At 53.4% G+C, this 26,668-nt stretch overlaps 2 protein-coding genes across 2 annotated transcripts in view; both read right to left on the bottom strand.

The window, feature by feature from the left end:
- The window catches only part of TTC23 (tetratricopeptide repeat domain 23), a 995,109-nt gene that overhangs the window by 884,556 nt on the left and 83,885 nt on the right, over positions 1 to 26,668 (bottom strand). The gene's annotated exons all lie outside the window — the stretch shown is intronic.
- Positions 1 to 26,668, bottom strand: part of IGF1R (insulin like growth factor 1 receptor) — a 92,192-nt gene that overhangs the window by 55,538 nt on the left and 9,986 nt on the right. The window contains exon 2 of the mRNA XM_084869339.1: positions 16,830 to 17,375. Coding sequence (XP_084725465.1) covers positions 16,830 to 17,375 — 546 coding nt within the window. The remainder of the gene's footprint in view (positions 1 to 16,829; positions 17,376 to 26,668) is intronic.

The following is a 26,668-nucleotide window of genomic DNA, read 5'->3' as shown; positions in this document are numbered from 1 at the left end:
TCAGTGGTTGGGCATTGGCCTAGGAACCAGGAGGTCAGGGTTCCATTCCCAGTCGAGGGCACATACCTGAGGTTGCGGGCCCCATCCCCAGTGGGGGGTGTGCAGGAGGCAGCTGATCCATGATTCTCTCTCAGCATTGCTGTTTCTCTCTCCCCTGCTGTCCCTTCCTCTCTGACATCAATAAAAATATTTAAAATAATCTATACAGGCCCTTGCGTTGGAGCGGCACTTCAAGAAGCCAGGGCTGGCCGGCCATCAGAAAGATTTTGCTCGCACCCCGTCTCCCTCCCGGAGGGCTCAGGCAGAAAGCCGTGGCTGCGGTAATGGCTTTATTTATCGCTGTGTAAATGGCCCTTAATGCCTCATTAAGGAGGAGAGAAGTGAGGGTGCCCCGTTGCAATGGGCGAGGGAGGGTGGCAGCCAAGGCCGTGGCCCCGACTGCAGAGACCAGTCAGCCCAGATAAGCATCCGGGGGCTAAACCATTGGAGGAATGAAAGTCCACAGCCCAGGCCGGAATCGAACCTTGACCTCCTGGTTCACAGATCGGCGCTCAACCCCTGAGCCATGAAAGCGTATGTCTCTCTCTCTCTCTCTCTCTCTCTCTCTCAATCTCTCCCCCCCTCCCCCTCAAAACAGGAATAAAAATCCTGAAAACACTTATACTTTCAATCGACCATAAGCCTTTGATCCTTCCCGTGCAAAGTCCCACTGTGGCTGCACCTGACGCGGCCCGCTGGCAGGCACTCGAACTCCCAGATCTTTACACAGAGATGTTTTTCTTTCTCTTTTTGATATGCTTTTTATTGATGTCAGAGAGGAAGGGAGAGGGAGAGGGGAGAGAGAGAGAAACATCCATGAGGAGAGAGAATCATGGATCGGCTGCCTCCTGCACGCCCGCCCCCTCCTGGGCCTGTGCCCTGTGCCCTGACTGGGAATGGAACCCGGGCCGGTGCCCTGACCGGGAATGGAACTGAGACCTCCTGGTTCTTAGAACGATGCTCCACCACGTGGCCACAGAGGTCTTTCCAACCGCATACGCGCTCCAGCAACCCCAAACGCTGTGAAGATATTCGACTTTATCTGACGCCTACACAGCTTGGAAAAAGAATTTTAAAAAGTCTTTTCAAATGCGGGACCCAAGCGGTTAAGAGATGTTCTGACTCGCAGGCATAGCAACCATTTCCAGGTTCTTAATTGTGTTGGCAGCTCTGCGAGGACATGGAGCTGTTCTGATAGGATCTCGCGGCAGCAGCGCACGTGCTCGCCACACAGGCCACGCAAGGGCTCCCGGGAAGGTGCCTGCCACGTGGGAGCGAGCCACCCACATGCTTTGTGGCCCTGACATCCCGAGATACTGACCACGGGAAGACACATTTGAAAATCCCCAAGACAAGAGGGTGAGGAAGAGGAAGAGGAAGAGGAAGTCCGGCCAGCGTGGCTCAGTGGCTGATAAAGGTCTCCCACCTGGCCCGGCAGCCCAGCCCAGCCCTGTTAACAGCCACATCGAATGGCCAGGGCCCGGCGCAGCCGGCGAGGGTTACCTAATTAATTTTCCTGTTAGGCATAATTGCAAGTGACTTGACGTTGCGACAATGTCGCCCGCCCGGTGGGTGATTGCCGTGCCGTGCTAATTACACACACACACAAACGATTTGCAACCATTCATTACGAAGTAACCGGCCAGGCCGCCCCGGCTGCGGAGGGAGAGACCCTGAGCATTAAAGGCCAAGTGGACACGCGGGGGCTTCAGAAATTAATAAACGCATCGCGATAAAATCTCTCCCTCTCTCCCCTCGGTGGTTACCAGGCAGCAAGCCCTCAGGTTCACCTGCTGGGCGTGTTTTTAAAAAATATATATATTTTATTGATTTTTTACGAAGAGGAAGGGAGAGGGATAGATAGTTAGAAACATCGATGAGAGAGAAACATCCATCAGCTGCCTCCTGCACACCCCCCACTGGGGATGTGCCCGCAACCAAGGTACATGCCCTTGACCGGAATAGAACCCGGGACCTTTCAGTCCGCAGGCCAATGCTCTATCCACTGAGCCAAACCGGTTTTGGCGGTTTTTTGTTTTGTTTTTTTTCTGAGAGCCTCGCAGTTTAGCCTGGTGAAATGTCAGAGTGACCCAAATGCTTCTACGTCACGGAGAACACACCGAAATACAAATATTTAAGAGTCGGGTTTAAACTTTCACTTCCTGGCTCCGGGAGGAAGCGTGCCCCGTTGGCCACGTGTAACAAGATGAGCAGGGAACACCCAGGTTTTACAAAGGAGGCCAAGGAAGAGGTTACCCTGCAGGATGAAAGGGCAGCTGCCTGGTTGCTCGGGGCAACGGGATTCCTTCAGGAAGGTGTCATGAGGCGGAGAGAGTGGGAGGGAGGGGAGAGACAGAAAGAGAGAGAGAGAGAGAGAGAGAGAGAGAGAGAGAGAGAGAGAGAGAGAGAGAGAGAGAGAGAGAGACAGACACATGGACTGGTTGCCTCCTGCACGCGCCCTGCCCTGACCGAGGCCGGGGATCGAGCCAGCAACTCAGGTATGTGCCCTTGACCGGAATCGAACCTGGGGCCCTTTAGTCCACGGGCAGATGCTCTATCCACGGAGCAGAACCGGTTAGGGCACTAGCCCTGTTGTTGTAAGAAATGCACGGCCATGGCTTTGTAACCGCGAGAGTGTAACAAAGTATAAATTCCCCCCTCCCCTCACTCAGGAGACAGCTCAGTCGAGTAAATCAATACACAGCCATTGCTGTTTTTGTGTGTTTTTTTTTCGTTTTGTTTTTTACTGGAAAAGCGCTCAGCTTCCCCCCCCCCCCCCCACCTCTCTCCACTCGTTAATATTCGTAAAAAAGGAACGCGCCGTTAAAATAGATGCAACTGTGCCCTGAAGCATCAAGTTCATGTTCAACTGGATGGACTGGCCTGGGAGGGGGAGGGTGTGACTGGACAGCTCTGCCCAGGCCTCGGGGTCAGAGTCCAAGGCCAGCATTCCACAGGGGGGCGGGCTGGGGGGTGGGGATGACTGGGGGCTCTGGGCACAGTTCCTAAATCTCTCTGGAGTTCAGTGTCCCTGGGTCAAATGAGGAAACAGACTCCCAAGTCCAGGGTCAATGCCGCGGCCTAAGGCGTAACGTGGGGAGCAGGCTGCGGGAGCCTCGCCTTGGGGGCCGTCTGTCCTTGCTCCTATCGGAAGTGAGTCCATCCATCTGTCATCTATCTGTCTCTGTCCTGTGGGGCTGTCCTGGGTCTCTGGGTCTTATTCGAGCTTTTCCCTTTTCTTTCTTTCCTTCCTTCCTTCCTTCCTTTCTTTTTCTTTCTTTTCTTTTCTTTTCTTTCTCTTTTCTTTCCTTCCTTCCTTCCTTCCTTCCTTCCTTCCTTCCTTCCTTCCCTTTCTTTCCTTCCTCTCTCTCTCTCTCTCTCTCTCTCTCTCTCTCTCTCTCTCTCTCTCTCTTGTTAATCTTTACCTGAGGATATTTTTCCATTGATTTTTAGAGAGAGTGGAAGAGGAAGGGAGGAGGAGGGGAAGAGAGAAACATCGATGTGAGAAAGACACATCGATGGGTTGCCTTCCGTACAGGCCCCCCCCCCCGATCAGGGCCGGGGATGGATAGAGTACATGCCCTTGATCAGAATCGAACCCACAACCCTTCAGTCCCTGGCTTGATGCTCTATCCACGGAGCCAAACCAGCTAGGGCTGGTGGTGCTTTCTTCTATTCTCTTGCTAATCCATCCTGACGGGGGAATAGAACAGTGGGCCGACGCTTAACCACTGAGCCACACTGGCCAGGGGCGGGGGGGGGGGTATAATTTATTTATTTATTTATTTTTAAAGAGGTATTGGTCATTTGGGATTGTTTTTAAATCATGTTCTTTGCACTTGTCACAAACATTCGCCTAACAGTTGCCCTCACAAACGAGGGCCTTTAATGGGGTAAGCGAATCCCCATTTCATGGGACGTGGGTTCTTTTCAGAGTTTCCTTTTAGTGCCATTTCTTCTTTTTTTTTTTTTTAATATCTTTTATTTTTTTATAGAAGGGAAGGGAGAGGGAGAGAGAGCTAGAAACATCGATGAGAGAGAAACATTGATCAGCTGCCTCCTGCACACCCACCACTGAGGATGTGCCTGCAACCAAGGTACATGCCCTTGACCGGAATTGAACTTGGGACCCTTCAGTCCCCAGGCCGAGGCTCTATCCACTGAGCCACACAGGCTGACTCAATGAAAAAAAACCAATCATCGGGCTGTCAGCATCACAGGGGAAGGTTGGGAGCGTGTTGATAAGATGCAGGCGCCCAGATGCCCGGAAGCGGGGTTTCCATGACAACGACGACGACACACAGGTGCATCCACGGTCAAGTTGTCACGATGCCCCTTCCAGGTCAACTGGGCGTCCCGTGTCCCCAGGGAGCAGGCAGGCTGGCGGCTCCCTCATCTCTCCCCTGGTTGGCTCACGCATCACACAAACACACAAGAAACCCAGCTGTGCCGAGGGCGCAGAGGCCGGGCGGTGCTGAGAGCCCCCGGTGGGGAGGAGATCGTGTGGAAAGACCCTGCGGTGGGGATGGGGGATGGGGAAGGGGACGGGACGGGACGGGGACCAGCCCACCACAGGGGGCTTCATGTTGAGAGTTGCAATGTTTACCATATGAGCAATGGGAAATCAGTGTCAGGTATTAAACAGGTGTGTGTGTGTGTGTGTGTGTATGAGAGAGAGAGAGAGAGAGAGAGAGAGAGAGAGAGAGAGAGAGAGAGAGAGAGAGAGAGAGAATGAATCATGTTTGCATTAAAAAAAAAAAAAAATAGATGCCCTAGCTCATTGGTTGCCAAATTCATGAGTCAACAGAACCAAATATCAACAGGACAACAATTGAAATCTCTTTGGAGAGCCACATTTTTTATACTTAAACTTCTTCCAACGCCACTTCTTCAAAATAGACTTGCCCAGGCCGTGGTATTTTATTTTATTGATCTTTATGGATGTCCCGCCCTCGAGGGGCCAAAGAGCCGCATGTGGCTCACAAGCCGCAGTGTGCCGACCACTGCCCTAGCCAGTTTGGCTCAGTGGATACGGCCTGGGGACTGAAGGGTCCCGGGTTCGATTCCGGTCAAGGGCACATGTCCAGGTTGCAGACTCAGTCCCCAGTCAGAGGCGTGCAGTAATATAACATCATTCAGTTACAGAGAGGTGTTAACATTCTTTCATTTGTTTTTTTTTGTTTTTTTTGTGTGGTTTTTTTTTTTTTTTTTGGTTGTTTGTATAAAAAGGAAAGGATGAGGAGAAAACAAGAAGGTATGAAGTTGCCCATGATTTCTGTTTTCCGAGTTCAAGAACTGACTCGACATTCTTTTAGGAAGTGAAAATATCGCTATGAATTATCCAAGAGCCAGCAGATCTCAGATGCTCAAAAATGCTTGTAGGTGGACAACAGCATGCCACTGGGAACACAGACTCAAATTCTTAAAAATCCTCCCATTCCTCAGGCAAGAGCCAGCAAGAACCACGTTAAGAGCCCAGCTCGGTGGTTGAGCGTCAACTTAGGAACCAGGAAGTCACAGTTTGATTCCCCGTCAGGGCACAGACCCGGGTTGTGGGCCCCATCCCAAGTAAGAGGCAGCTGATCCATGATTCTCTCTCATCATGGATGTTTCTATCTTGCTCCCCCTCTCCCTTCCTCTCTGAAATCAATACAAACACATATATTTAAAAAAGAATAGAATAAGAAATAGGTGGGACTACCTAAGTAGGAAGAGTGAGGCCTGTGTCCTGTAAGATGTGCGTTAGAATTATTTTAATTCTATACTTCATTTTGTCCTGCGGTCATGATGTAAATCTATGACTTCCTGGGGGTTTGGTCCAAAAAAAAAAAAAATTTTTTTTTTTTTTAAAAACCACTGATGTGGTCAAACACCTTCATTTCCCAGACAGGTGAGGCGATCGGGCCACGGCAGTGGTTGGCAAACTCATGAGTCCACAGATTCACATATCAACAGCACGACGACTGAAAGTGCTTTGGAGAGCCACATTTTTTAAACGTAAACTTCTTCTAACGCCACTTCTTCAACACAGACTCGCCCAGGCCGTGGTGTTTTGTGGAAGAGCCACCCTCGAGGGGCCAAAGTGCCGCACATGGCTCTGGAGCCATGGTTTGCCCATCACGGGGCCAGGGCAAAGCCTGTGAAGCCGGGGCGGACTCTGATTTTTTTTTTTTTTTTTTAAACATCCTTTCCGTTATGTAACCTCGCCCCTTTGGCCAGTAGCAGCATTCTACACCAGCACCCGGCGGGCTCCAGGGATGAGGCACCCTGTTTGAGACATTTCGGGGAACCGCTGGCACACGTTCTGCTTTGAACGGGGCGGGGAAGACGTGGGCCCTTGTGATCCCAGCAATCCCCCGTTACAACATCATGGGCCTGCAGAGCGGGAGTTCCTTCCCAGGGTCAGGCAGGGAAGACCTCAGCCAAGCCTGCCACACGCGTACGCATGCGCACGCACTCATGGGCACACTCTCACTCTCTCTCTCTCTCTCTCTCTCTCTCTCTTTCTCTTTCTCTTTCTCTTTCTCTCTCTCATCCACCAAAGGGCATCCTAGACCAAAGCCCCTGCCAGGGCCCACAGCTGGACTCTTCCAGAGGCTGAAGGTGAATCCGTGCCTCTATTCCTGAGTGGGAAAGGTGAGGAGGTCCCCAGCCGGTGTCCCCGGGGAGCTGGGGCGTTGGCTAAGACCTCACATGCAGCCGGTTCTCAGGACAGGGCCATCAGATGTAGGAAAATCTACCTTAAACACACACACACACACACACACACACACACACACACACACGTACGTGGCTGTTGTCTTTTCAATGCCAAGAAGTGTAACCAAACAAAAATAAATTATTTCTAAATAGACCGTCACCCTCTGGGTCCAGATGGCGCCTGGCGACCTTGGAAAAGGAGGAGGGGAAGCAGTGTGAGGGTAGCGGTGCGGGTCCCCCAGCAGCTCGGGCCCCTTCCCGTGCAGAGTGAACGCTCCCCATGTGCGGGGCGTCCCCACGGGGGACCACGCGATGTGTACACCAGCACTCGGCAGCGTCCACGCTCTTCTTGAAGGCAGGCCCGCGGGATCCTGCCCACAGTCCGCGCCTTCTCCGCTTCACGAAGATCCAGCTTTTTCTACAACCGCCGTGGGACTCCACACAGGAGACACATACACTGAGTGGCCTGATTATGATGACCTCTGAACACATAATAATCTGGCCACTCAGTATATGTGTCCGCTGCACAACCTCCGGGGGACCTGCGTCCCCCTCTCAGCAGCCTGGGGGACCCGCATTCTTTTGGGGTGACACCGTGACTCCACCCCCAGGAATCTGAGCCCCCCACCCCGCCTCTGCAGGGCTCGGACCCGGGTCTGACGTGGAGAGCACATGCTGACCGTTTGCCTGTGGGGGGGTGGGGGGGAGGGTTAGGGGGGCACACAATGAAACTCTGGGCAGGCACCCATGGTTTCCGGGTGCCCATGAGTAGAAGGAGGAGGAAATGAACCCATGGCTACGTGGCCAGCTTGATTTCCCAGAGCTGAATTCAGGGTCCAATCGGCAGGGCATAATCCGATGTGGATAAAGCGGTTCCTGCTACTTCAGGGTTCACTCCGGGAGTGACTGTTCCGTGTTTTTGTTGTTGTTTATAAGGGAATAAAAAGGTTATTGGAGACCATGCCCCTTTCTTCCTGTTCCATGACCTGCCGATCATCAGAGAGAAAGCATCCACTCATTTCAAGACACTTCGGCCCAGCCACCGTGGCTCAGTGGTTGAGCCTATTTTTTAATTTTTATTATTATTATTATTATTATTTTTTTATGAATAAAGGGGTTTACATACAGAAACAGCCGATGATCTATTTCAACCCCGAAAGAAAAATAATAGGGCCCAGCCAATGTGGCTCAGTGGTTGAGCATGGGCTATAAACCAGGAGGTCCCGGTTCGATTCCTGGTCAGGGCACAGGCCCGGGTTGCACTGCTATGGCTCGATCCTCAGTAGGGGGCGGGCAGGAGGCAGCCGACCCATGATTCTCTCTCATCATGGATGTTTCTCTCTCTCTCTCTCCCCACCCTCACTCTGTCCCTCTCTGCAAAAAAAAGTATATATATATACTGAGTGGCCAGATAATGATGATCTCTGAATGCATAATAATCTGGCCACTCAGTGTGTGTGTGTATGTATAGATATAGATATAGCTATAGATATAGATATAGATATATAGGTATAGATATAGATATATAGGTATAGATATATAGATATAGATATATAGATATAGATATAGATATATAGGTATATATATTAGAGGCCCGGTGCATGAATTCGTGCATGGGTGGGGTCCCGCCAGCCTGGCCAGGGGGTGGGGACATGGGTGGTTGGCTGGCCTGCCTGCTGGTTGAACTCCTGGTCAAGGCGACCATTTGCATATCAGCCTTTTATTCTATAGGATAGACACGGAGTGGCCCAATTAGTATGCGCTCAGAGATCATCACCACCTGGCCACTCCGTGTATATGTTAAGGGAATGGCGGCACTCACCCACAGGCATGGACACAGCCTGGAGGAGGAGACTCAGAAGTGCCTATGTCCTCCCCAGGAACGCCACTTGCAGTCGGGAACACAGTCGTTTCTGAGACACGAAGGGCCACAGGGATAGAGAGGGGCACCGGGGCCATTCTCCCACACCGGGGCCTCATGCCCGAGAAGCCGCCTCCTGCCGGATCTCTCTGCACCCCGAGATCCACGCCCTGGTGTCCGAGAGGGGGTGTGCCTGGCTGGGTTAGCTCCACAGGCTCCTGGGAAGTCTGGCTCACAGCTGGGCTTCCAGAAGCTCTGTGTGTGTGTGTGTGTGTGTGTGTGTGTGTGTGTGTGTGTGTGTGGCGGGGGGAGAAAGGGGGGCTACAAAACCTTGAAATGTAGCAGAACCTTCTAACAGATTCTGAAGAGCTTTAACCACAGATTAGCAAAAGTGCCTTTTTATCAACATTTGCTAATGCCTGGGATTTAGACATGGATTTTTTTCCCCCCCTCTTCTTCCCTGGTCAGAAAGCACGGAGACCGCAAGGGAACAGAGATAGCGGACAAGGGCAGAGCCCTCACAAGGTGCTGGGCTCTGTTTCTACCAAACCACAAAGACCTTCTTCTCGAGCCCGGCCAGTGTGGCTCAGTGGTTGAGCATGGACCTAGGAACCAGGAGGTCACAGTTCGATTCCCCGGTCAGGGCACGTGCCCAGGGGTTGTGGGCTCCATCCTCAGAGGGGGCATGCAGGAGGCAGCCGATCCATGATTCTCTTTCCTCATGACGTTTCCCTCTCCCTCTCCCTCTCCCTTCTTCTCTGAAATCAATAAAAAAAATTTAAAGGGGAAGAACAATTTAAGTTGATCGCATAGGTTGTGGGCTCAATCCTGAAGCTCTCTCCTCATTGATGTTTCTCTCTCTCTCCCCCTCTCCCTCCCTCTCTGAAATCATTAAAATATGTGTGTGTGTGTGTGTGTGTGTGTGCGTGCGTGCGTGTGTACATATGTGTGTATGTATATATATATATATATATATATATATATATATATATATATATATATATATTTTTTTTTTAAATAAAATCGAATGAATCCTGCACAACATGTGTCTCTGAAAAGGGCAGCTTGCTAACCTGGCTAAGGCTGTTCTATCCATTGCCTGTCAATAGAAATTGATTTACTGGAGTCCTCCCCCCACCCACCCCATCCCAAGTTCATCGTCCGCCTAGTTAGCCATCTCTGGCTTCCAGTGACTTCCCTGAGAGGCGAACTGGACTCCCAAGGGGCACCCCAAAAGATCAGCCTTGGCTGATCAGTATGGCTCAGTGGATAGGGTGTCGGCCCGCAGACGGAAGGGTCCCGGGTTCGATTCCGGTCAAGGCGTACCTTGGTTGCAAGTTCCCCGGCCCAGGGCCAGGGCCTGTAGGAGGCAACCAATCGGGGTGTGTGTGTGTGTGTGTGTGTCTCACATCAATGTTTCTCTCTGCCTCTCCCTCTCCCTCTCCCTTCCACTCTCCCTAAAAAGCAATGGAAAAAAATATCCTCGGATGAGGATTTAAAAAAAAAAAAAAAAAAAGCTGGAAAGACTGAACACAGGGTACCCCCTTCGGAACGCAGGTCTGTCTGTCTTTCCTCGTGAGCAGGGAAAAGCACAAGGAGTATTTCCCGCCACCGGCTCATCCCTGCGCTCCGCCTCTGGGGACGGTCATTTCCAAAACAGGATCAGGGCGGCCCCACGTCACCCAGTCACTTCAAGCTCGCCAAGGAGAGCGCCCGAAACCGTATCCCTGTCGCGTAGCTGAGGATGAGCCTCAGGCCCTAATAATATCGCCTGCCTAGCAACGCGTGCAGGGCCTCGTGGGGGTCAGGAAGTCGGGACACAAAAACAGCGTACTGGGTTACCGCCCCGGGGAGACGGCGGGCCTTCCCGGGCCCTGGGGACCCGGCTGGGCGTCCAGCCTCACCACTGGGCAGTCACCTCCGGGGCTGAAGGGATTCCCTAGTCTGAGCACTAAGCCCACCAGGAAGTGTTTCTAATGCTGTCAGCTTCCACTGTGTCTTTGTGCATGGGGGGCTATCTGCTTCCCAATCTCTATTATTATTATTATTATTATTATTATTATTATTATTGATGAAATCTGTGCAGGGGGGGGGGTGTCTCTCAGCCCAGCCTGCACTCTCTCCAATTTGGGGCCCCTCGAGGGTAGTCGGACATCCCTCTCTCAATCCAGGACTGCTGGCTCCCAACTGCTCGCCTGTCTGCCTTCTTGATTGCCCCTAACTGCTCCCCTGCCAGCCTGTTTGCCCCTAACTGCCCTCCCTTGCAGGCTTGGTCACTGCTAACTGCCCTCCCCTGCAGGGCTGATCGCCCCCAACTGCCTTCCCTTGCAGGCCTGGTCCCTCCCAACTGCCTCCCCTGCTGGCCATCTTGTGGCGGCCATCTTATGTCCACATGGAGGCAGCCATCTTGTGTGTTGGAGTGATGGTCAATTCCCAACATCCATGATGGGAGAGAATCATGGATCGGCTGCCTCCTGCACAACCCACACTGGGGATGGAGCCCCAAACCCGGGCCTGTGCCCCGACCGGGAGTCAAACTGTGGCCTCCTGGTTCCTAGGTCGATGTTCAACCACGGAGCCACTCCAGCCAGACACCTACCCATCTCCTATGTTCTTGGCCCCTTTTTATACTGAAGCCCGACGCACTGGTCTGCACAGCTGCTCAAACCCATGCAAACTCCTTCTTGCGTCTCTCCGCAAACCCCGAGTGGCAACCTCGACCTCCAGACCCGCTGCCCAGGGCAGAAGCAGCTGCACCCCCCCCCCAGGGGCCCCAGGCACAGAGGGTGCAGGGGCACCGCCATGACAGCCTCACAGACTGCACACACACACTCCATGCCGGCTCAGTCTCCCCCGTATGAACACCAGGCAGCCCAGAGCCCCCCAAACCCTGCCGCCGTTCCCCTCCAGCGCGGATTTCATGAAAAACAGCCCAGAGAACGGAGAGGGGACGGGGCTGTGGTTTGTGTCCAAGGCAGCTTCTGCTCCACACAGTCACATGCACACACACACACACACACACACACACACACACACAAGCATACATATACACACTAACACGTGTGCACACACATTCATGCACAAATACACATTCACACACACATTCACATGCAGACACACCTGCATACATATACACACATATAGGCGTACACACACACACACATTTATGTGCATACATGGATGTATATACATGTAAAAGTGTGCACATATACACAGAGCTAGTATTACATATAGACATAAACACATGCACACATAAATATCTACAGAGCTAGTATGACACAGACACACACAGAGCTAGTATGACATATAGACACACACATACATATACACACAGAGTATGTCACACAGATATACACACAGAGCTAGTATGACAGATACACACAGAGACACATACATACATACACACAGAGAACTAGTATGACACAGACACACATACATACACACCCACACACACAGGAGCAGGAATTACCCAAGGGAGAGACCCAGCGGGCACGCGTCCAGCCTGCCTCCGAGGGCGCCCTCCCCTTGACCATGAGAGCCGCCCTCATCACAAATCAAGACGTCTGTCCCCGCTATCTTCACCCTGAACTGCGCCCACTCTGTCACCGCCCGACCGCTGTCCCCACAGAACAAGTAAGTAAGACAAACGGCGTCAAACCACATCATAAGGAGGCACTGCTCACTGTCCGAACCACACGAGCGTCTTGTTCCTGCTTCTCAGCCCTTCCCTACACCCCGTTTGGGGGCAGGACACAGACCCTCCCAGGCCGGGGCAGCCACGTGAATGACACGGCTTCCGATACAGAAGGATCCGTCCCCCCCCCCCTCATGCTCTTTGAAGATATGGCTTATCTGGACCGAAACAAGAGTTTGAGCAATTTAGATTAAATTCGAGAGAGACAAGCCGCCACGGCGCCACGCTACGTATAATAACGGCGGGTTTTGTGGGTTTTGTTTTGTTTTTTTGCAATTTAGAAGCAGCCACAGAGAGAAACCATGGAGGCTATGGCAAGAGACTGACACGGTCCGCCCAGCTCCGTGTTCAGGATTTCAGATCTTAGATCCTGGAGTTTTGCTTAATTTTTTTTGTGTGTGTATGTTTTTTGTTTGCTTTGTGAACTCGAAATGGAGACTATTTCCCCATTGATTTTTATAGAAAAGTGGAAGGGAGGGGGAGAGACAACACAGAGAGAAACACTGATGTGAGAGAGACATCGACTGGTTGCCGCCCTACATGACCTTGATCAGATTGGAGACTGAGACCCTTCAGTCCACAGATCGACAGAGCTCTATCCACTGACCCACACCGGCCAGGGTTCCCTTAAATTTTTTTTTTTTTTTTTTTTTTTTTAAGAGTAGCCGCTGCCACCATTTCCTGAGCACCTACTATGTGCCGGCCGGTCTGTCCGGTGCCCTCTCTGCCCGTACCTGTGTCGCAGACGGAGGATGAGGCCCGGGGGACACGGTGTCCCCGCCGTTCTCCAACCTTCGCCACGCGATGCCGCTTGCCCTTACCTGAACGTCGTTCGCTCTTTTCAATCCCGTTTTGTGCAAAAGTGTATGTTGGCGAAACCCATTACCTTGGCGACCGTCTCCCTGTCTCCCGTTTGCTCCAACCCAGGCCGCCTCCCACCCGAGGATGCGCTCAGAGGCCCCGCCTCCTGGAGGCGGAGCCCTGGGGTCAGCCACGTGCTATATAGAAGGAAGTGCAGGTCCCAGTCCCAACCCCACCCACCACCCCTCCCGCCCAAACCACACCTCCCAACCACCCTCTGCCCTCCGGGTGAGCAAAGCAGCCCACGTTCTCCCTGCCCACTGGTGTGCACGCAAGAGAAGCGAGACAGAGACACGTGGCCCTGCCTAGTGGCTTAGTGGGTTTGAGTCGTGGTCGGCAAACTGCGGCTCGCGAGCCACAGGCGGCTCTTTGGCCCCCTCGAGGGTGGCTCTTCCACAAAACACCACGGCCTGGGCGAGTCTATGTGGAAGAAGTGGCATTCGAAGAAGTTTACGTTTACAAAATTTGGCTCTCCAAAGAAATGTCAATCATCGCACCGTGGGTATTTGGCTCTGCGGACTCATGAGTTTGCCGACCACCGGGTTAGAGCCTCGGCCCCCTACGCTGAGGCTGCGGGTTCGATCCTCAGTCAGGTCGCTTACAAGCAACACACGGTGAATGCATCAACCCGGGGAACAACAGATGGATGTGTCTCTCTCTCTGAACACGAAAACACAAATGGGTTTGTTTTTTTTTTTAAGAGAGAGAGACATAGGGATGCAAAGAAAGAGAGAAGCTTGGTGGTCTGGGGTGAATGGGGTGCAGGTGGGGGCGGGGAGGGGCTAAAAGAGGCCAATAGCGGGGAGGCAGAGAAGGAGCGCATGTAAAACTTTCAACAATGAAGATTATTTAAAAAGAAAAAAAGAAAAAGAAAAACTGGGAACAACTGGTGTGGGGTGACAGTCAGCCCCGATCCGTGGTCGGCAATCCACTGCTCGAGAGCCACCTGCGGCTCTGTGGCCCCTTGCGTGTGGCTCTTGCACAAAATACCACGGCCTGGGCGGGTCCGTGTTGAAGAAGTGGTGTTAGAAGAAGTTGAAGTTTAAAACATGTGGCTCTCCGAAGAAATGTCAATCGTTGTGCCGTTGATACTTGGCTCTGTGGACTCCTGGGTCAGGACGAGGCTGACTCTGGGGCGGAAGGAGCAGGGTGGTGGCCCAGAGACCCGGGCACCGGCCGCCTCACCATCCCGGCGGCAAGCGGGGGCCGGCCCGGAGGGCACCACCGAGTGATCTCCACGCCTGGCTATAAAAGGCAGGGGCTGCGACCCGGGGCACGTGACCCCCTTTCTAAATAAAGCTCCCCACTCAGGGTCAGCTGACCGGGGCGGGGGCCGTCCTTCGCGACCCGGGGAAGACAGAGACAAGCTCTGACGGGCCACACGAAGCCAGGGCCGCCCCGCTGACCCCCTTGGCTCCCAGCCGCACACCTGCAGGTCTGCACCACCTGACCCCTGGCCCTGGCCTGGGAGCTGGTTACATTTCATCAAAAGAAACACCCATCCCGAGGTGCTTAAAATTAAAAAAAAAAAAAAAAAAAAAAGAGAGGGGGAGGAAGAGGATAACTGTTAAGATGGAATAATGGCTCTGGCCGGTTTTGCTCAGTGGATAGAGCACTGGCCCAAGGAATGAAGGATCCTGGGTTCGATTGTGGGTTGCGGGCTCCATCCCAAGTAGGGGGCATGCAGGAGGCAGCTGATCCATGATTCTCTTTCATCACGGATGTTTCTCTCTCTCTCCCTCTCCCTTCCTCTCTGAGATCAATAAAAATAAAAAAACACGATGGGACTCAGTTTAGCAGCAAGGCGCTGGATTATCTGAGAGAAAATGGGGGAAGTCAGGGCCCATTCTAGAACTCAAGAGCCAAAAAGCACCTAAGACGAGCACACAGCAGGCAAGAGAACTAGATTCTGCCTGGCTGGTGTGGCTCAGTGGTTGAGCGATGATCTACGAACTAGGAGGTCACGGTTCGATTCCCGGTCAAGGACACACACCCGGGTTGCGGGGTCCATCCCCAGGAGGGGGCGGGCAGGAGGCAGCCGATCCATGAATCTCTCTCCTCATTGATGTTTCTCTCACTCTCCCTCTCCCTTCCTCTCTGACATCAATAAAAATATTAAAAAGAGAGAGAGAGAGAGAGAGAACCAGGCCCTCCCACAGGAGCTGCCCGGTCCCTCCCTCCCGGCACATGTCTGGCAAATAACTTGCCTGGAGCAACCAACCAAGGCCTTGGGCCAAGCCTCGGCTTTGAAGACCGTTTCCCTCCTCCTCCTCCTCCTCCTCCTCCTCCTCCTCCTCCTCCTCCTCCTCCTCCATCCGGGGCCCCGCCTCCTTGGACGAGGAGAGGGGGGAGCTACCACCCAGGGCGCACCCTCCCTGCCAGCTGGGAGCCGGACGTGGGGGTGGTGACAGGGCCCTGGGCAGCAGCGGGCCGTGGGAATGACCCCGGGAACCCCGTCTTTCACAATCCCGGGGCCGCTTGGCCGGCGCGGGCCTGGGATGACACGCTGTTCTCTGCGCAAGGGGGAACGCGTCTCTCCCGACAATAAATCTCCCCCGAGGAGGTGCCGCGCCGGCCCCCGGGGTGACGGCCAAGAGCCGGAGGCCGCGCCCGGGATGGATGCGGCGGTGCCAGCGGCCCTGCCGTGGGGGCAGCGGCCTGGAGGCTGCCTTTTCCTTTTATCTTTATCTTATTTTACTTTTTATTTATTTTTTAAAATATATGTATTTTACCGATTTTTTTACAGAGAGGAAGGGAGAGTGACAGAGAGCTAGAGACATGGCTGAGAGAGAAACATCGATCAGCTGCCTCCTGCACACCTCCTACTGGGGATGTGCCCGCAACCAAGGCACATGCCCTTGACCGGAATTGAACCTGGGACCCTTCAGTCCACAGACAGATGCTCTATCCACTGAGCCATACCGGTTTCGGCTTATTTTACTTTTTAAATCCCCGCCCGAGCATAGGTCCCCATGGATCTTGTAGAGAGAATTGGGGGGGGGGGGGGAGAGAGAGAGAGAGAGACAGACAGAGAGAGAGAGAGAGAGAGACACATCCATCGGCCGCCTCCCGCCCACGGCCCGGGGCCCTGGATGAGCCCGCCACGCAGGTATGTGCCCTTGACCCCCGCATCGAACCCGGGACCCTTGAGGTCCACCAGCCCACGCTCTACCCCACTGAGCCACACCGGCCAGGACCCGGCGCATCCTTTCTAAGAAGCCTGTGACGGACATGGTCTCCGTGGCAACCACACCCGCCCACGCCCTGCATCCCTCGAGTCCCCGGAAGCGACAGAAAGCCAGCCAAGACCAAGGTGACCAGAGACGTCCTGCTTTTGGCAGGAGACAGTCTGGATTTTGAACCACGTGTCCCAAAAGCCGGGACTTTTTTTTTTTTTTTTTTTTTAAATGTCGCAGGACGCGGGAGCAGATGGTTAAAAATCGGGGCTGTCCCGCCAAAAGCGGGAACGTCTGGGTCACCTTAGCCAAGACCCCTCCCTGCTTCCCCCCAAAAAAAACCCTCCCCACGGCGGGTCCTCCATGCAAGACCACTCCCCCGCCGCCCAGCGTGCAAGCCGTGCACGTGGAAGAGGAGGGAGCGAGAGGGCGGGACGGGGGGAGGGGAGGTAGAGGGAAGGAGAGGGGGGCAGAAAGGAAGCCGGCGTGGGGGCCTTACTTTTCTGGCAGTGGTCCTGGGTCCAGCAGCGGTAGTTGTACTCGTTGTTGATGGCGGTGCGGTTGCAGGTGGAGGTGCCCTCCAGGGCGCCGGGGCACACGTCCCCGCACTCCTTGGGGTTCTTGTTGCCCGCCACGTAGTTGTTGGACACGGAGTCGAGGACGAGGGACCAGTCCACGGTGGACACGTAGCACAGGTCGGCGTTCTTCTCGATGCGCACGGCGCCGCGCGTGATGTTGCGCAGGTTGCGCAGGCCCAGGTCCTTGAGGCTGGCCATCTCGAAGACCACCAGCGCGTAGTTGTAGAAGAGCTTCCAGCCGCGGATGACCGTGAGGTTGGGGAACAGGTCGCCGATGCTCTCCAGGCCGGCCACGCGGAACAGCAGCAGGTACTCGGTGATGACCGTGAGCTTGGGGAAGCGGTAGCTGCGGTAGTCGTCGCCCTTGGAGATGAGCAGGATGTGCAGGTAGCCCTCGATCACCGTGCAGTTCTCCAGGCGCTTCAGCTGCCGGAAGTCATTGCGGATGTCGATGCCGGGGCCGCAGACTGCAGAGGGGGGAGGGAGGGGGGAGAGAAAGAGGGCGAGACATGGGTGAGTGACAGGAAGCCCTCGTTATTTTATTTTTTTTTTTTTTAAGTAAATCCATTTTATTTATTTATTTATTTTTAAAATATATTTTTATTGCCGAAACCGATTTGACTCAGTCAGGGGTCTTCAAACTACGGCCCGCGGGCCACATGCGGCCCGCAGAGGAGTCTGATCCGGCCCGCCAGGTTTTTTGGGCAGTGAGCGCAGCCGAGGTGTTACAGTAGGAATTAGTAGTTCATATAGTCCGGCCCTCCAGCTCTCTGAGGGACCGTGATCTGGCCCCCACTTTAAAAAGTTTGAGGACCCCTGGTAGAGCGTCGGTCTGCGGATTGATGGGTCCCGGGTTCGATTCCGGTCAAGGGCATGTACATTGGTTGCGGGCACATCCCCGGTAGGGGGTGGTGTGCAAGAGGCAGCTGGCCGATGTTTCTCTCTGATCGACTAGCTCTCTATCTCTCTCCCTTCCTCCTCTTTGTAAAATATCAATAAAAAATATATTTAAAAAATAAATAAAATAAATATATTTTTATTGATTTTTTACAGAGGAGGAGGAGGGAGGGATAGAGAGCTAGAAACGTCGATGAGAGAGAAACATCGACTAGCTGCCTCTTGCACCCCCCCCCCCACTAGGGATGTGCCCGCAACCAAGGTACATGCCCTTGACCGGAATCAAAGCCGGGACCTTTCAGTCCGCAGGCTGATGCTCTATCCACTGAGCCAAACCGGTTTCAGCCAGCCCTTGTTATTTTTAATTTTTGTTTCTGTTACTCATTCTCACCGAGGATCTTTTCCCATCCATTGTTTAAAAATATATATTTTATTGATTTTTTTTTTTTTTTTTTTTTTTTTTACAGAGAGGAAGGGAGAGGGATAGAGAGATAGAAACATCGATGAGAGAGAAACATCCATCGGCTGCCTCCTGCACACCTCCCACCGGGGATGTGCCCGCAACCAATGCACATGCCCTTGACGGGAATCGAATCTGGGACCCTTCAGTCCACAGGCCGATGCTCTGAGAGAGAAAGAGAGAGAAACACAAGGCAGCCTGGTTTCAGGAAACCTAGATTGTCATTAAAAAATAAGACCAGCCCGGCCGGTGTGGCTCAGCGGTTGAGCATGGACCTATGAACCAGGAGGTCACGGTTACATTCCTGGTCAGGGTACACACCAGGGTCGCATGCTTGATCCCCAGTAGCGGGCGTGCAGGAGGCAGCTGATCCATGATTCTCTCTCATCATGGATGATTCTCTCTCTCTTCCTCTCCCTCTCTGAAATCAATTAAAAAATATTTTTTTAAAAGCCATATTTCCACTGTGCTTAATGAATAAAAAAGAAAGAAAGAAAGAAAGAATGGCCCTAAGTGATTTGGCTCAGTGGACAGAGCATTGACCTGAGGACTAAAGGGTCCCAGGTTTGATTCCGGTCAAGGGCATGTACCTTGGTTGCAGGCACATCCCTAGTAAGGGGTGTGTAGGAGGCAGCTGATCAATGGTTCTCTCTCATCGATGTTTCTAACTCTCTGTCCTTCTCCCTTTCTCTCTGTAAAAAATCAATTATATATATATATATATATATATATATATATATATATATATATATATATATATAATTTTTTTTAAGGGGAAAGGGGTGAAGAGAGAGGGTCCCTAGACCCCTCGGGCCTCCATGGCTGCTGAGTCAGCAGCCCCACTCGCCAGCCGCCTACGATCTGAGCGAACCCCCCATAAGCGCATTCATTCCACCCACGCCTACTCAGTACATGCAACCCGCCACACACACACACACACACACACACACACACACACACGCACGCACGCACGCACACGCACAAAAGATGGGGCTGGCAACGCTGTTATGATAACAAACACTGATACTGCTATCGTCGAATTAGTTCGAGTGGAATGCTCTGTGTTAAGTGTAAACAGACGCAGTTCATGTTAAGCCTTTTATCTCCACGTGTCAACGGGAATGTGTTTACATTGTATATACACAGGCGTCTCTCCCTAGACACCCGTCCCCGCCGCCCGGCACGCTCTGGAACGGGAGGCGATGGTGAGGATGGACGCGAGGGACTGCCTCGCACGGGGGATGCTGGGAATGAGACATTAAACGCCAAGAGTCACCGTCAATGGGCATAAGGGTCGTCCGGTACCCTATGCGAGAGCCACTGCTACCCTCCGTATAACCAGAACCGAACGGGTCATGCGTGCAGAATCGGCAGTCCTGGCCCTGAGGGGGTGGCCCAGTTAGTCAGAGCAACCTCATGACACACCAAGGTGGGGGGTTCCATCCCCGATCACAGTGTGAACAAGAATCAACCAACGGTCTTAGCCAGCGTGGCCCAGTGGTTAGAACGCCAGCCCGAGCCCCCCGGGAGGGTCACGGGTTTGATTCCCGGTCAAGGGCTCAAGCCTGGGTTTTGGGTCCGATTCCCTGCCCTGCGCTCTCCCATCAATGCTCCCCTCGCTCTCCTCTCTCTGGTTCGCCTCCTCTCCCCTCCCTTCGATTCTCTCTTAAAAAAGAAAAAAAATCAATGGTAAGTTATTTGTTTGGACACTTGGGTGCAAAAAATAAATAAATAAATAAAAATAAAAAGGCACGGGTGTAAGAGGTGCGAACAAGACCTGGGAGATTCGATTGGATATCATTTCTGGATGTGCTCACGGGGTGTTGTGGCTGCCAGAAAGAAGCAAAAAAATAAAACCTCCAGGTGGCCTCGGACCATGCTCATCAGGGGGGCTTCGTAGTGTAAAGGGGCCAGAGGTGAGCCCCCCAAACTGGGTTTGTGTCCACATTTATTTATTTTTATTAAAAAAAATATATATATATATAAATTTCGGAGAGGAAGGGAGAGGAGAGAGAGAGAAACATCAATGATGAGAATCACTGATCAGCTGCGTGGCTCAGTGGTTGAGCGTCCACCTAGGAACCAGGGGGTCACGGTTTGATTCCCGGTCAGGGCACAGACCCCGGTTGTGGGCTCCATCCCCAGTAGGGGGCGTGCAGGAGGCAGCCGATCCATGATTCTCTCTCATCAATGTTTCTCTCGCTCTCCCTCTCTCTTCCTCTCTGAAATCAGTAACAATAGAATCTATATTTATGCATAAAGCATCTCCCTATCAGACAGGGTCTGCTGAACACCCTGGCTGCTCTACGCTGGGCTGTTCTGGCCGAGTGGCAGGAATGAAGTCACGGACACCCCGATGGCAGGGCAGCGTGGCGAGGCCCTAACACGCCTTCTGAGTCACCTTTCCCCGACACCTCGTCTCTTCCTGCAGCTCATCGGTGCCAAGACCTCGGACAAATCCTGTCTGATTCATCCACCTGTGACCTGGCCCTGGATCCCCAAGATCTAAGCGCCCCGGGGTCATCTGTGTCCATCAGTGCTTCTCCTTGAAAGGGACACAAAACACACACACACACACACACACACACACAAGTCCTGGCCAGTGTGGCTCAGTGGATAGAGCACCGTCCTGCAAGATCAAAGGGTCCTGGGTTTGACTCCGGTCAAGGGCACGTGCCTCGATTGCATGCTCCTCATTGGCCCTGGTCGGGGTGCGTGTGGGAGGCAACCAACCAATGTGTCTCTCTCACATTGATGTTTCTCTCTGTCTCTCCCTCTCTTCTACTCTCTTTAAAAATCAATGGAAAAATATCCTCGGGAGAGAATTACACACACACACACACACACACACACACACTAGACAGAAGAAAGAACGGTACGCGACCTAGAGAGAGAGGTAACAGCCCAGTAAATATGAAAAACGGCCATTCTGTTCTGCTTTTAAGAGCAAGTGACTTAATTTCACTAACATTGATTTTTCCCCCAGGGCGATTTAATTCCGCCAACACCGCCTGAGCTCCTGATGCGACTCGGCTGTGACATCTGGGCTGGCCGCAGTCACCACGCACAGCGCAGAGGGAGGGAGGAGGCTGGGGGGGGGGGGTGGAGTTGCTGAGATACGTGTGAAGGGGAGCTCACACGTGGCTCAGAGGTTGAGGCTGGCTTCTTCCTTAAAACCTGGGTCGCTTGGACAATGTAATAAAGCTAGGCCACTTCTCAAAAAACAAACAAACAAACAAAAAAACAGTGGCCCCCACCCGGTGTGGCTCAGGGGATAGAGCGTCGGCCTGCAGACTGGAGAGTCCCGGGTTCCATTCCAGTCAAGGGCAAATGCCCGGGTTGCGGGCTCCATCCCCAGGAGTGGGGTGTGCAGGAGGCAACCGATCCATGGTTCTCTCATCATGGATGTTTCTCTCTCTCTCTCCCTTTCCCTTCCTCTCTGAAATCAATAAAAGTATATTTTAAAAAATATATACATATAGTGCCCTAGATCAGTGGTTGGCAAACTCATGAGTCCAAATGTCAACTCATGCCAAATATCAACAGGACGACGGTTGACATTTCTTTGGAGAGCCCAATTTTTAAACTTAACCTTCTTCTAACGCCACTTCTTCAACACAGACTCGCCCGGGCCGTGGTATATTGTGGAAGAGCCACATTCAAGGGCCCAACGAGCCGCAGGTGGCTCGCGAGCCTCGGTTTGCTGACCAGTGCCCTAGATGGTTTGGCTCTGTGGAAAGAGCAATGTTTATCTCTCTCTCTCGTCCTCTCCTCTTTCTCTCCCTCCTCTCCCCTGCCACTTTATCTAAAAAGCCGGTAGGAAAAAAAAAATATCCTGACTCCTTGGGTGAGAAATTAAAAAGAAAAAACAAACAAACACATGAGCTATAGCGAGACACACGCAGCAGAGGGGGCACTCGGGGATAAACCAGGAGTCGGGAAAACACCTGTCCAGCGGTGACGAGCCTCTGGGAGATGTATCTGAGCCTCTGTGAGATCCAGCGGGGAGGCTGCTGGCGTTGCCTGGGAGATCGATCAGCATCACCAGTTGCCGACAAGGTGGCTGAGAGCCGTCCTTGCCTTTGTTTGGGGGCCGAGGCTGTCTCGGCAGCACCTCATTTCCTGACCTTTTTTTTTCTTTTTTTTCCCAAACGGGAGCTTTTCCCTCCTGCAGTGGCTTTCTGAGGCCGTGCACACGTCCCAGGTGAGTTAGCAACTGGCTAGAGCACATGTGTCAAACACAAGGCCCGCGGGCCAAATCCAGCCCGCCAGGCCTTGCAATGTGGCCCACACCGCGCTGTCATCACTGCACTCCGCTGTCAGTTTATGACATTGTCAGTTTATGACTGTTCAGTAAACCATTCGGCCCGCGATTTAGGCTGGATTTTAGATTTTGGCCCCTTCTCTGATTGAGTTCGACACCCCTAGGCTAGAGGTACAGGCACGGCGTCTGAGAGCGAACCAGGCGTGTGGCCCGGCGCGGGGGGCCGGGTGGGTCCAGAGGCCACTCCAAGTGGCCTTGGTGGCTTCCAGGGTGAAACCGGGGACCCATCCCGGCCAGGTGGGCACAACAGGCACATTCCATTGCCTCTTGGTATTTTTTTTATTGATTGATTGATTTCAGAGAGGAAAGGGAGAGGGATGGAGGAAGAGAGAAACATCCATGATGCAAGAGAATCGTGCACGCCCCCTTCTGGGGATCGAACCCGCAGCCTCCTCGTTCAGAGGTCAATCAATGCTCAACCACGGAGCCACACCGGCCGGCCCGTTCCTAGGTTCCTGATAACCACAAAGTACCATGTGCACCTGAGCGAATACCTGAGCGAATCTTTTTTTAAAAATCAGCCTTGACGCGAGGAGGGAAGCCATGGGGGCCCAGGCCCGTCCGGGCCGCTGAAAGGCTGGCTCTCCTCACAGGCCGCCTTCCCCCCGCCGGGCCCCACACCGCGGAGGGAAGAATGCCTTCGAGAGAGGCCAAGCAAGCCGGAGCCTTGACTTGCAAAAAGCTATTTTTTTTTTTTTTTCAGAGCTCAAGGAGGACCACAGGAAGTGGGAACTCCTGAGATGGGGGTTTGGCTGTTTCTTTTTCCTTTCAATGGCTGCTTTTCAAGGAGAGAGAGGGAGGAGGGGAGGAGGGAGGGAGGGAAGGAAGGAGGGAGGGAGGGAAGGAGGGAGGGAGATGTACGCTTCAGGCATTACAGATCCTGGGCGCTGGGAAAATGGCCGAGGCCCGAAATGGCCGCCTGCGAAATGGCGGCCGCCGCCTCCTCCTCTGCGGAGGGAGGCCTCCCGGGCCAGGAATGTCAGAAATCCCAGGCATGTTGCATTCTTTTCTGAGCCTCAGGAGCAGCTGAGACGCAAGAGCCAGGAAGACCAGGGGGACAGGAACCGGTAGGTAAGCCCCTCGCGCTATGACCCCCACGCCCAGGCCCACCCGGCCCCATAAAAGGCTCGGCAAATGGGGTTTCGCTTTAAGATGCGGCTGAGAAGGCGCTGAGATGGCTCAGGCTGTCCCGAGAGCCTGCCCTTTCTGTCCCCGACCCCCCCCAGCTTAGCCTCCTCTGCCCTTTCCAAGGTTGAACCCCTAATGGGCGTGGGACCCTAAACATCTCACATTTCAAGGCACCCGTTGGGACACAGGCAGGAGGCAACCCGTCGATGTGTGTCTCTCTCTCATTGATGTTTCCCCGCCCCCCCCCCCCCCCTCTCTCTCTGCCTTCCACTGTCTCCAAAAATCAATGAAACAAAAAAAAAAATACCTTCTGCCTGGCAGGTGTGGCTTAGTAGCTGAGCATCAACCTAGGACCCAGGAGATCCTGGTTCAATTCCCAGTCAGGGCACAGGCCCTGGTTGTGGGTTCGATCCCAGGTCAGGGCAACTAACTGATCCATAACTGTTTCTCTCTCACACATCAACGTTTCTCACTTGCTCTCTTCCTCTCGCTAAAATCAATTTTTTAAAAAAAAAATCAATAAAAAGTGAGATGTTTAAGACAAGCAAACAAACAAACAAAAAAGAGATCAGATCTTCCGCACAGACAACGGCCATTTGCAAACCTGACGCCGAGCACCTTGACCTTGCCTGACCTTGGCCTCCCAGCCTCAGACCTGGGAGCGTTCAGCTCTGCCAGAGGGCTGGCTCCCGAGACGCGGGGAGCACGCCAGTCCCACTTCCAGACCCGGGGGAGCTGTTGGCAGCCAGCGTCCCCCCCGGGGCCCCGACCCACAAACGCTGCTCCCCCAGGGGGGCGGGGAGAGAGCCTCGCGTGGCCAAACAGGCTCAGCTGCCTCCCGGCCCCGTCGGAATCCAGCAGGTCCAGGCCTGAGCCCCGACTCCTGATGGAAACCTCAGCGCAAAGAACCAGCCCCGGAGAGTGGTGGCGGGAAGGGCGGACGGACGGGCGGACCTGGCCTGCCACAGACAGACAGACAGGCAGGCAGCATGCTTCCTGGGTTCTCCCGGAGACTCAGTTTCCTCTCCTGCCTGAAACCACTCTTGCCTCCCGGGACCTATCCCTCTCCTCCAAGGCTCCCTCTGGGACTGGGGATTCTGTCCCCAATTTTTTTTTTTTTTTTTTTTAATGGAGCTGGGCCCTAGCTGGTGTTGCTCAGTGGGTAGAGCGTCAGCCTGCAGACCAAAGGGTCCTGGGTTCGATTCCCATCAAGGGTACATGCCCGGGTCGTGGGCTCGATCCCCCAGTGGGAGGCGTGCAGGAGGCAGCTGATCCATGATTCTCTCACTGATGTTTCTCTCTCTCTCTCCTCTCTGAAATCAATAAAAGCCCCCCCCCCTTTTTTTTTTTTTTAAATGGAGCTGTCAAAACCAAAGACTTTCAGTCTCATTAGCGAGGGAAGCCAACAGCCAAACAAATCCCTCTTCTGGAAAAATAAATAAATAAGACGGTGACAACGCAATGGCATGTCCCGGGGCTGATGGGCAATCCATTTCGTTTGGGCCGGGGTGGCACGCAGGCCTGGGTCCTGCCTCGCTTTCCCTGACGGGGGAACGTGACCGGCCAGGCATCGCTATGGAAACAGACCCATCCCCGGTGACTCAGCGCCGGCTGGCTTCCTGGTGCGGCCGCCCTGACCTCACGCGGCCGCCCTGGGCTCCGGGGACACTTGCCACCTGCAAGGCCGTGACCCCCTCAGGCGGGGGTTCGTTCTAGAACCCACCGCCCTCCCCACCTCACACGGTACACGCTCACCACGGAAGGAAATCAAGAAATGTTCTGGGTTTTTGTTTTTGTTTTTTTCCACGGTGGTGCAGTAAACACAGATTAAGATTTCCCAGGGAAGCCATTTTTTAAAATATATTTTTTAAATTGATCTGAGGGAGGAAGGGAGATGAAGAGGTGAGAGAAAAACATCCATGGTGAGAGGGAACCATGGACCAGCTGCCTCCTGCACACCCCCTCCTGGGGTTGTGCCCGCAACCAAGGTACATGCCCTTGACTGGAATCAAACCTGGGACCCTTCAGTCCGCAGGCTCTGTCCACTGAGCCACACCGGTGTCGGCTAAAATATATTTTTAAAAAAACGAAAAGATAAAAAAGGATGAGTGCTCCTGCATGGAGCCTTTCTGAGGTCCAGAGTGGCCCGATTCCCACTGGTGTTTCTACCTCTGCTCCCCTCCATCATTCAACACTGAACCCGTTATGTCCTGGGACCGCTCACCTTTCACTTCTCCCAACAGGCCCGCAAGCTCCTGGAGGAGAGAGGAGACAGGCCCTGAACTGGTTTGGCTGAGTCTCACCTCAGTTGCATTGTTGCCGACCCCAGACACATTGTTGCCGAGCCTGGATACATTGTTGCCAATCCTTGTCACATTGTTGCCGCTCCTAACAGCGTCCCTGATACAGTGGTATTGTCCCAACCTACAGATGTGAACACTGAGGCCTGCGGCTCCCTTTCCCCCTGCCTCACTCACTGCCCGAGCCAGGGAGGCAGCGAGGTGTCTGAGGACGAGCCTTCAAAGGCAGACAAGCGACCCCCCCCTGACCTGGCGGATGAAAGCAGGCAGGCGCTGTCCAGGCCTGTCCGCTGCACATGCACACGGCATTTTGTGTGTGTGTGTGTGTGTGTGTGTGTTTTACAAGATACTCTTTTACAAGCTAAGCTCCAAGGGAACATGCCAAGTTCAGATGGTTGTGTTTACATTTTCTTCGGTAAGAACGGGAGCGCACTGCTTTGAATGATCATTTCGGAGGATCTGGGGATCCTCTTCACACTGTCCCAGACAAGCCAACTTCCTGGGGGGGGGGGAAGAGGGGGGCAGGTTTTACCTTCAAGGAGGGCGACAAAGGCCTTGACCCGAATAGAACCTGGGGGGTGGGAGGCTCCATCCCCGGTGTGGGGCGTGCGGCGTGTGGGAGGCAGCTGATCCATGGTTCTTTCTCATCAT

The sequence above is a fragment of the Pipistrellus hanaki genome, assembly GCF_964339955.1.
Source record: "Pipistrellus hanaki genome assembly, chromosome: 21".
Taxonomy (NCBI): Eukaryota; Metazoa; Chordata; class Mammalia; order Chiroptera; family Vespertilionidae; genus Pipistrellus; species Pipistrellus hanaki.
Note: the sequence above shows the minus strand (reverse complement) of the source record. Positions and strands in the feature narration are given on the sequence as shown.